This window comes from Lactuca virosa, chromosome 8 (assembly GCF_052849685.1).
Source record: "Lactuca virosa cultivar CGN04683 chromosome 8, Lactuca_virosa_CGN04683_v6, whole genome shotgun sequence".
Classification (NCBI taxonomy): Eukaryota; Viridiplantae; Streptophyta; class Magnoliopsida; order Asterales; family Asteraceae; genus Lactuca; species Lactuca virosa.
This window is the reverse complement of record NC_136433.1, coordinates 236,794,080-236,804,610: the sequence shown is the minus strand read 5'-3', so window position 1 is coordinate 236,804,610 and position 10,531 is coordinate 236,794,080. Positions and strand designations below refer to the sequence as shown.

Sequence of the window (10,531 nt, the reverse complement as noted above, 5' to 3'; positions counted from 1 at the left end):
CGGTCTACACCCCAAAACCCTTAATTTGACCAAAAGTCAACCTTGATCAAAAAGTCAATGGTTAAAGTCAAAGTTAACGTTGCCTTCAGCACGTCGTGGTCCTACTACGATTGAACAGACCGGCATTTCCCAGTCACCACGTCGTGGCTAATCTACACCATCATCACCAGATCATTGTTGCTAATCTGGACCATCGCCGCCGTCGCATACATAACAACAATCAGAATCACTTTTTTCTTTCTTCTCATATGAATTTGTTTCTTTCTCATATGGATTTGTAGTTTATTTTTGGTTAGGATTTATGAATTTGATTTTTGGTTTGAAAGAATTTCTGGTTTTAGTGGGTTTGGTGGGATTTTTTTTTTTGTGGCAGAGGTGCGGTGTTTTTTCCGGTGGAAAAGGTGGTGATGATTTTCATATAACCTCATAATCTCATATGCTTATTATCTTGAACAAGTTGTAACATGATTTGGCAAAATAGTTCCTCTCGTTCTCACTTAAAATGCTCTCTTGTAGTCCAATTCATATGTATAATTCACTTTGTATGAACCTCTTTGATTAGGAACACTTTTAGATGCCATGATTTTTAAAAGTGTTATGAAATAATTAAGTTAATAATGTATTATAAAGCCACCTAAATAATAGAAAAAGGCAACAAATAAACACCTAAACGTAAAAATATATTCCAGGCCATCCTATCAACGATAGTTACTCCGACAAATAGAGCACCCAATGAACCAAATGTTGGAAGTCTGGAAGAGACAAGGGGTGGGTGTGTAGTTATTAGTTTAATCATAAATAAATAAATTACAATAATTAAAAAAATACATAAATAAAGAAGGGCAAAATAGTCTTTTTATGTCTGGCAGGGACTACAGACGTAGCAAAAACAAATAATAGGGACAGTCCGAGTTAAAAAAAAATAAGTTAGGGACCAAACACGTAAATTATACTAAACCATAGGGACTATTCGTGTAATTTACTCTAAACAAATTAATGAAAGTAAATTGTTCTTTCTTATATTCAACACTTAATTGTTTGTAGAGTTTATTTATGTATTAGATACCAAAAACCAACATTTAAACCTAGAAAGGGCTAATGCAAGAAATAGTAAAGTTTCTTTTTCTTTTTTTCATTTATTTGAGTGATATAGATTTTTACTTTTATTTCTTTCTATTACAATATTGTACTTTCAATTTTTTTTCTTATTAAGGCATTACAATTTGAAATAGTGATGATTCTACCCAATTATTGCATTGTATTTATTTTTTCTTGTTAAGATATATATTTTGAAATATCCACCCAATCATAGCAGTGAATATTGTTTTGTGTTTGCATAATAATGATGTAATATGATGAGATGCAAGTAAGACGCTACAGTAAACAAATCAATGAAAATATACGATTATTTCTTGCATTTAACCCTAAATTGTTAGTAGGATTTATTTGTGTATTAAATGCAAGAAATAGCATTTAAACCTAAAATGGATCAATACATGAAATAGTCGTTTTTTATTCATTTATTTGTGTGTAATATAATAGCATCCTGCTTTTATTTTATTTTTTCTATTAAAACATTATACTTTAAAAAATTATTAAGGCAATATATTTTAAATATTCTACCCAATTATAGATTGTACTCTTAGTTTTTTTTTTTTTTTTCTAATCATAATCTTATATTTTGAAAAATCTACCCAATTATAGGAGTGAAATTCGTTTGTATTTGGAGGACATTGCTATAATGGATGTATATTTTTTTAAAGTAGAATGTTGAAATAGGAAGAAATAAAGGTAAAAATTAATAATTAACAAATTAATGAACTTACATTGCTATTTCTTGCATTCAACAAAGAGATTTTTAGATTTTTAGTAGAGGTTGTTTGTGTTTTAAATGCAACAAATAGCATTTTACCCTTAAAGTGGCTAAATGCAAGACATAGTAATGTGTTTTCATTAATTTGTCTATTATAAGTTATAACATCCTACTTTCATTTATTTTACTTCCAATTTTTGCCTTACCAAGGCATTGTAGTTTAGAATATCTATCCAATTATATTATTGTACCACAATTTTTTTTCTTATCAAGACATTTTACTTTGGAAAATCTACTCGATTATAGCATTTAAAATTGTTTTGTATTTGGACAACATTGCTTTAATTCGAGTAGCTTTTTCAAAATACACTATCCTAATAGGAAGAAATGAGAGTAGGATGCTATAATAAACCAACCAATGAAAGTACAATGCTATCCTATTTGGCAAAAATCCTCCATGATTTTATTGCAAAAATAAAGGTGCTAAAATTACAAACATTCCAGGTTTCTTAAAGATACAGTAGGAATCATGGTTTATTTTCCAAATAGAATTATGCCTGATTTTTTACACAATTCTAACACAAACAACCCATCTTTTATAGCTCATCTCTCAAAGGATCTTTCCCATTTTTACCCTCAACAAAAGATGCAAAAGCTTTGAGAATCGACTCATACACCTCAATCCCTTTCAAGTATTCTTCTTTGTTCAAAAACTACAACAAAAAACACAAATTAATACGATTAGTGATGCCCAAAATTGTCCAAAAAAAATTTGTTCAAAAGTTTCACCTCATTATGGTCATGAAGAAGGATAGGAGTGTTTGCCATGGGAGAAAATCCAATTGCAGGAACACCCTTCATCCTGAAGTATCGAGCATCGGTTGAAGCTGGAAATATCTCTGGTTTTCCAATTTTGCCCTTGGCTTTAACTATAGCTTCTTCAATTAGAGACCACCATGGATTTGAACTATCATAGGCTGTCAAAATTGGCTTCCCATTTGCATCATACACAGAAACCTTCTGCTTATACTGTTTAAGATGATAAATAGTTAAAAGGACTAAATGCAATAAATCTGATGAATTATAGCTTTGTACTTTGAACTTTTTCCTTATATGGACATTGTATTGGAAATATCTACCCAATTATAGCGAATTACTTAGCCTTTTCATAACATTGCTATAATCAGGAAGATTTTACAAAATACAATGTTAGAAATAGACTAGGAAGATATAGAAAAAAAAAGGATGCTATAAATATAAATCAATGAAAAGAGTCAATCTTTATAAAAAATTCAAAGGAGATGCAAATATGGAAAGCATAAAAGATAAAAATAGAAACAAGGGTTTATTTCTTACCTCAAATGTCATGTTACGTGAAGCTGGGGCCCATTCTTCTGCAATTCGTCTCTCCAACGATGCCTGATCAGCAATTGGTGGCACCCGAATATCAAAACCAGCATGTGCTTCCGATGGCTGCAGATTCATCACAAAACCCTAATCCACAAAACAATTCAATTAGATTTCTTACAATCGAGAGAGAAAGAAAGATATGGAATCATGGATTTAGATTTTATACATACAGTAGGAGATGGGGTTCCGGCTTTAAGAAACACCATGTTCACAGAGACAACCTCGCCTTCCTCCTTGAGGCCAGCCTTCACCATATCAAGCTGAGATGCTCTGAATCTCCTCACACTCTCGATACTCTTCAACAAATTCTCCATCGCTGTGTTATCATACAGCTTAGCCCCATGCCCAGGAGCTCCGGTAGCTTTTATCACCAACCACATCGGACACCTCTCTGCATAGAACAGCCTATAATAATCCTCCGGTGACGCCAATCCTTCATCCAACACAATCCCAACGTTCATCTCATCAAAAATTTCCGAATTGGCAAACTTCTCGGCCCCATCGTGTCCACCGATTTCCTCATCGGGAACAAACACGACATAGATTGTCCTCAATGGCTCGAATTTCGATTCCTTGAGCTTCCGAATCGCTTCCAGATACTGCAACCCGACGCACTTCATATCCTGTGAGCCTCTAGCGTAGATGTTTCCGTTCTCATGATCGATTGCAGCATCGAATGGAGGGTGGGACCATTTGTGGGGTTCGACGGGGACAACATCGGTGTGGGAGTTGAGGAGAATGGAAGGGAGATCGGGGTTTTTGCCAGTCCATTTTAGAAGGATTAAAGGCTTGTTTTTGACGAATTCTATGGTGCGGGATTCGAGGGAGAGGGATTTAGCTTGGGAGAGAATGAAATCGGCGGCTTTGTGGTAGTTGGGTGATGGGTGAGCTGTGTCGATTTGAAGGTACTGTTGGAATCTTGAGAGGATTGAATCTCCGGCGATGGTGGATGGTTGTTGTATCAGGAGAGCAACGGAGATGAAGTAAAAGAGACGATGGAACTGGAATCCACTGAAGCTCATCATGATTTTGACTCCTGGTTCTCATTTGGTAAAAGACTAAAATCTATAAAAAGACGATTAGAGAACTAGGTTCCGGGTCTGATTTTGTTTTGGGCATCAAATCTTATGGCACTAGGATTCAAATGCCTAAGACGAAGCGGATAAAAAAAAGACCATTACGCCTTAACGTGTAACGAACTAAATTACATAAACTAAGAACCATCAACATCAGCAATAGAGTAATATTTCACTAAACCAAGAAATCAGATTCTGATTTTTGATTTCTGATACAATTTTATAGTTAAAATCAGCAATCTATTTCACTATTTCAGAATTCAGTTACTACCATAATTCAATTTCTAATAGAGTAATAATAATAATCTATTTCAATTTCAATTTCTAATAATAATAATAATCTATTTCAATAATAATAATAATCTATTTCAATTTCTAATAGTAATAATCTCAGCAATTCAACAACTGATTAATGATTACTGATAAGATTTCATATTTTCATTCATTCAACATTCTATTAAACTAATTTCTATAATGATAACAATTTATTATATGAATCATTCAAGTATGCAATTGACATTTATGAACTGATAATCCTCAATTTCTCATAAATCATAATCTATTAGACTATTATGGTATTACCTGATTAGCAGGAGATAAGATAATCGACCCTTGCTCTCTTGCTGAATGATGAGTTGATGACTCGATGTGGCTGAGTTGCTATCAGCCTGTCACTAACCTCTCCTGCTGGCGATCCTTTTTTTTAGCGACGAACGCGATGCTTCTGGCTTATGTTCGTCATATGTCGATATTCGATGCACCTTGTGCCTTCTCCCCTACGCGATGACAGATGATCATGGACTGGTTTGCATTTGGATTGCTGGATTGGGCTGGAGATGTATATGCTATTTTAAAAAAATGGGCCCTTAAAATTGTGGGCCCAGTTCCAATGCCCACTTTGCCCTTGGTCTAAACCGGGCCTGGCACCCACTATCATATATATTTTCTCTTGGATTAATCACAAAAAAATTTATAATTAAGGGGTGTTTGTTTTATCTTTTAAAACATTTTTAGCTTTTAGGAAAAGATAAAAAGCTAAAAGATGTTAGGTAAAAGCAACAGATCTTGTAAAAGCTACTTTTAGATATAAGGAAAATGAACTTTTTGGAAAAGATCTTGTAAAAACTACTTTTGGATATAAGGAAAATGAAGTTTTTGGAAAAGTCAGGCAAACCTGACTTTTTTCAATTTTTCCTAAAATGATTTTTGTCCTCTCAAAAGCTAAGCCAAACACCCCCTAAATTTATATTTTCTTTGGGATATTAAAATTTGAAAAAATTTCTTAATCATTTCTCATATATTAGTCAAAAATTAAAAAATTTCCACTTCTAACATCACAGATGAGGCAAACACATTTGCGGTTTAATGGGAAATTTGTCTTCTAAGTTCTACCATCAGAAGTAATTTCTAAAACTTGAATGTGAAAATGAAGTTAAAATCTTTTTAGGGTTTAAATATATTAGGCTTATGGGCCATGAAACAGCAGGCGGGCCATTCACTGCAATCACACGCAAGTCCTACTCATATGCAATTTATTCACTGAGATCGCACGCGAGTCCTACTCATATGCAGTTTCGCCAGTTAAAATTGAAATTTTCTTAATTTTTGGCTTGTAGAAAATGTTTAAGAAAAATGGCTAGATTTGTCATTTTCTCTTAAAATTATCACTAATCTTAGCTAAAATTCATAATGTACATGACTTAACAGTTAAAAGTAAGCTTTTGGATTCCTTTATTAAATATTACATGCACTAGAGGATTTAGTTGTCTACAAATCTACATCCTTTTTTATAGCTCAACTTTGACATCATCTTCCTCCTTTTTAGACTCCATGGAAGATGCAAAAGCTTTGAGTATCGACTCATACACATCAATCCCTTTCAAGTATTCTTCCTTGTTCAAAAACTAACACAAAAAACAACACAAATTCATATGATATTATCTATTAGTGATGCTTAAAAACTGTCCAACAGATTGTAAAAAAGGGTACACCACCTCATTATGATCATGGAGAAGGATAGGAGTGTTTGCCATGGGAGAAAATCCAATTGCAGGAATACCCTTCATCCTAAAGTATCGAGCATCGGTTGAAGCAGGAAATATCTCTGGTTTTCCTATTTTACCCTTGGCTTTAATTATAGCTTCTTCAATTAGAGACCACCATGGATTTGAACTGTCATAGGCTGTCAAAATTAGCTTCCCAGAATCCTTCTGCTTAAACTGCCGAATCTGATAAATAACTAAAAGGACTTAATGTAGGAAAGAGCAATGAACTTTTATAGCATCCTGTTTTATTTCTTTGTATCACAATTCACAACATTGCACTGCTCTTTTTTTATTACGAAAATATAGTTTAAAAAAAAAACGATAACCACACAAAAAATGTTCATAATTAATTTAACGAACGTTTTGGAAAGCCATTTAAAATAAGAAATAAAAACAAGGGTTTATTTCTGACCTCAAATGTCATGTTTCGTGAAACTGGGGCCCACTCTTCTGCAATTCGTCTCTCCAACGATGCCTGATCGTGATCGGCAATTGGTGGCACTCGAATATCAAAACCAGCCTGCGCTTCCGATGGCTGCACATTCATCACAAAACCCTAATCCACAAAACAATTTCATTAGATTTCTTACAATCACGACAAACAGAGATGGATTAATCATGGAGTTATAGGATCAGACATACAGTAGGAGAAGGAGTTCCAGCTTTGAGGAAGACCATGTTTACAGAGATGACCTCACCTTCAGCCTTCACACCCGCCTTCACCAAATCAAACTGAGATGCTCTGAACCTCCTCACACTCTCGATACTCTTCAACAAATTCTCCATCGCCGTGTTATCATACATCTTAGCACCATGCCCAGGGGCTCCGGTAGCTTTTATTACCAACGACATAGCACGTCTCTCCGCATAAAACAACCTGTATTTATCCTCCGGCGACGCCAATCCTTCATCCAACACAATCCCGACATTCATCTCATCAAACATCTTCGAATTCGCAAACCTCTTCGCCCCATCGAGTCCACCGATTTCCTCATCGGGAACAAACGAGACATAGATTGTCCTCAATGGCTCGAATTTCGAATCCTTGAGCTTCCGAATTGCTTCTAGATACTGCAACCCGACGCACTTCATATCCTGTGAGCCTCTAGCGTAGATGTTTCCATTTTCAGGGTCGATTGCGGCGTCGAAGGGAGGGTGGGACCATTTGTGGGGTTCGACGGGGACGACGTCGGTGTGGGAGTTGAGGAGAATGGAAGGGAGGTCGGGGTTTTTGCCAGTCCATTTTAGAAGGACTAAAGGTTTGTTTTTGACGAATTCAATGGTGCGGGATTCGAGGGAGAGGGATTTAGCTTGGGAGAGGATGAAATCTGCAGCTTGATGGTAGTTGGGTGATGGGTGAGATGTATTGATTTGAAGATATTGTTGGAATCTGGAGAGGATTGAATCTCCGGCGATGGCGGATGGTGGTTGTAACAGAAGTGCGATGGAGATGATGTAATAGAGACGATGGAATCCATTGAAGCTCATCGTCATCGTGATGTCTGGTTTTCATTTCGGGATTCTATAGTTTTACAGAACTACCTAATATCTGAATTTGCATCCAATCACTTGTTTTCTTGCTTCTGTGAGTCAACATTAAGAAATAAATTATACTCCAAGTAGAAAAAGTTAAAGATATCAGTAGCAGGACTTCGTCTAAGTCGCATGTAAGCCAAGTAGGTAATTGACGACCATAAGAGTTTATTGATTCAAATAAACTAAGAGTTAATGCACTTCATGACAAGAGAATACAAGATGGTATGAAAAACAAGAGCAATTCCAAAGACCATACATTTGTTATGGGAAAAAGAGATTGTGTTCGATTATATGCAAAAAATAATGAAGTAAGAACATAATCATGTTAATATGAATCTGAAATTTGAATTTTATCATTTTTTTTTTATTTTTTTGAACGGAAAGCTGGCATTAAAAGAAAACTAGCCAGAGGCTAGAAGGTATAAAGTTTGAAAGGAAACAAGATGAAAATCAAAACAAAACACACAGAACAGAAAAAAGACTACAAGTCTAGAGTAACATTCAAGAACAGGATCACTAACCTATCTCAGGGGTTCACCCTTCCGCTTCCTCGCATTAATCCAGAATACAGACATAGATTGTACCTCATAGGCCAGCACCGAGTGAGATTTGACACCCGAGGAATGTGCCTTCAAGTTCCGAAAGTTCCAAACCACTAATAAAAACACTAGCATAACCACTTCGTGAATGTTTGATAGCCTTTTGTGACCCTTCTAACATTTTTTCAATTTAGAAGATCCCCGATCGCATGAACATTAGAGTCCAGCAATCGCCACCAACTAGATACTCTCTGCCATTGTGTATATCATGAAGATTGGCGATAAAGAATGTTAATCTAATTGAGTTAGTGTAACATTTACTTATGGGTAAATTACACCGATTGTCCTTTGTGCATGTATCAAAACGTACGTTTAGTCCATATTTTAGAAAATTAATTCGAACTGTCCATGTGTGTTTTTCCTTGCATGTTTAGTCCCTCTGCACATAAAAAGACCATTTTGCCCTTATTTATTTATTTATTTTCTATTTACTTGTTATTTATTAATTATGTATTGATTTGTTTATAACTTATCAATTATTTTTTATTGACTATAATTTTTAAAAAAAGAAACAACCCTTAAATTGGTTCCAACCCTTTTGGCCATCAACCACCGACAACTACAGCCACTTCCGGTTACCAGCCACCATCCACTTCTGGTCACCGGTCACCTCCGACCACCATCCATCAACACCGAAAACTACAACTTCTCTTCATATCTCTCTCTCTCTCTCTCTCTCTCTCACACACACAAACCTCTCTCTCTCTCTCTCTCTCTTACATATCCCTTCTTTAAAATCTGGTACCTCAAACTTACACCTCATGAACCACCACCAATCGACTACCACTAGAAATGACTATCCACCGCCACTTAACCAAACCAAACCTGAAACCCTAGGCGGCAAAGTTAAAGAACCCTCAGAAGGTGGCAACGTTCCAACCCTGAGATGTGTAGATCTGAGACGTGTAGATCTGAGATGTTGCAGATCTGAGACGACGAACATTTGCAGGTGCGTCGACAGTCACGAAGATGAAGGCGATGGCGATGGAGACAACAATGGTGTAGAAACTTAGGCAACGTTCGAAACGGTGCTCATCGATCAGAGGAGTATTCAGATCTGTGAGATTTGATGAACTACACCTCCGTCTCCAAATTAACGAGTCCAACGAACCACCACTACATGATTTGCAAGCTCCAACGAACCAGCACCTTAATGAACCCTCAGATCGGAGAAGAATGAGGGAGACAGAGAGGATGTGGGATTTGGTCTATCCGACAATGTTTCTCAAAGTGGAACTCAAATCAAGGAAAATGAAGGTGGTAGACTTTGTTTCTGAAAAAAAAGAAGCAACGATCAACGGTGTCCGACGATGGTGGTCCGGGAATGGTGGTGTCCCTTATGCTTTCTTGAGCTCATAGAGAAAAAAAAAATGAAATTAATTATTATTATTATTATTATTATTATTATAACATAAAATAAGTTATAATTAAAAGTAAAAGTAAAACAATGGAGAGATATGATCAGTTTCCACAGTTTGATCGATGTCACTGTGATTGGTAGAGCTATGCTCAGTTTCCACTTCATGCATGTGTTGAGCCTTGTTGTCATGCGAAAAATCAGGATCATCACTTAACGGAGTGTTTTGATTTTCGACTGAGTCTAACTCACGTTCTTCATCATTGGGAACCACATAAGGCACGGTTTCATCAAAACAATCACCTCGACTTGCCTCGCTTTCAGTTTCGGTGAAAGGGAATTTTGTTTCATGAAATCTCATGTCTCTAGATATCGTCATCCTTCTCTTCTTAATGTCATATATTTTATAACCCTTTGTACCCGTTGGACAGCCCAAGAAAATCCCCGGTCTCCCCCTCATTTCAAACTTGTCATCTTTGGTTTTTGTGCTTATGTAGTAAGCTAGACAACTGAAAACCTTCATGAATTCGTAGTCGGGTTTTTGACCAAAAACGATTTCATATGGGTTTTTGTTGTCAATCACATGAGATGGCAGTCAATTAATGATATATGTGGCAGTCAAGACACACTCACCCCACAAGCGTTTAGGAAGGTTTGCTTGAAACCTTAAGGCTCATGCCCTCAAGGAGATGTCG

The 10,531-nt window shown here is 36.0% G+C and overlaps 2 protein-coding genes across 2 annotated transcripts; both read right to left on the bottom strand.

The window, feature by feature from the left end:
• Window positions 1-2,253: 2,253 nt before the first annotated feature.
• LOC145132835 (uncharacterized) lies at window positions 2,254-4,303 on the bottom strand. Its single transcript, XM_079067773.1, has 4 exons — window positions 3,394-4,303; window positions 3,170-3,307; window positions 2,603-2,842; window positions 2,254-2,526 (listed from the first exon to the last, which is right to left on the bottom strand). Exons 1-4 carry the CDS (start codon window positions 4,246-4,248, stop codon window positions 2,410-2,412), a joined length of 1,350 nt encoding a protein of 449 aa, XP_078923899.1. The 5' UTR covers window positions 4,249-4,303; the 3' UTR covers window positions 2,254-2,409.
• Window positions 4,304-5,999: 1,696 nt separating this feature from the next.
• On the bottom strand, window positions 6,000-7,984 carry LOC145134132 (uncharacterized). Its single transcript, XM_079069035.1, has 4 exons — window positions 6,987-7,984; window positions 6,757-6,900; window positions 6,294-6,527; window positions 6,000-6,203 (listed from the first exon to the last, which is right to left on the bottom strand). Exons 1-4 carry the CDS (start codon window positions 7,836-7,838, stop codon window positions 6,087-6,089), a joined length of 1,347 nt encoding a protein of 448 aa, XP_078925161.1. The 5' UTR covers window positions 7,839-7,984; the 3' UTR covers window positions 6,000-6,086.
• Between the last annotated feature and the right edge of the window lie 2,547 nt (window positions 7,985-10,531).

Coding starts and splice junctions, on each gene's coding strand:
- LOC145132835 (XM_079067773.1), bottom strand. CDS start 4,248: ATGATGAGCTTCAGTGGATTCCAGTTCCATCGTCTCTTTTACTTCATC. Junction 3,308..3,393: donor CCGGAACCCCATCTCCTACT/GTATGTATAAAA, acceptor TTTGTGGATTAG/GGTTTTGTGATGAATCTGCA. Junction 2,843..3,169: donor CACGTAACATGACATTTGAG/GTAAGAAATAAA, acceptor CATCTTAAACAG/TATAAGCAGAAGGTTTCTGT.
- LOC145134132 (XM_079069035.1), bottom strand. CDS start 7,838: ATGACGATGAGCTTCAATGGATTCCATCGTCTCTATTACATCATCTCC. Junction 6,901..6,986: donor CTGGAACTCCTTCTCCTACT/GTATGTCTGATC, acceptor TTTGTGGATTAG/GGTTTTGTGATGAATGTGCA. Junction 6,528..6,756: donor CACGAAACATGACATTTGAG/GTCAGAAATAAA, acceptor GTTATTTATCAG/ATTCGGCAGTTTAAGCAGAA.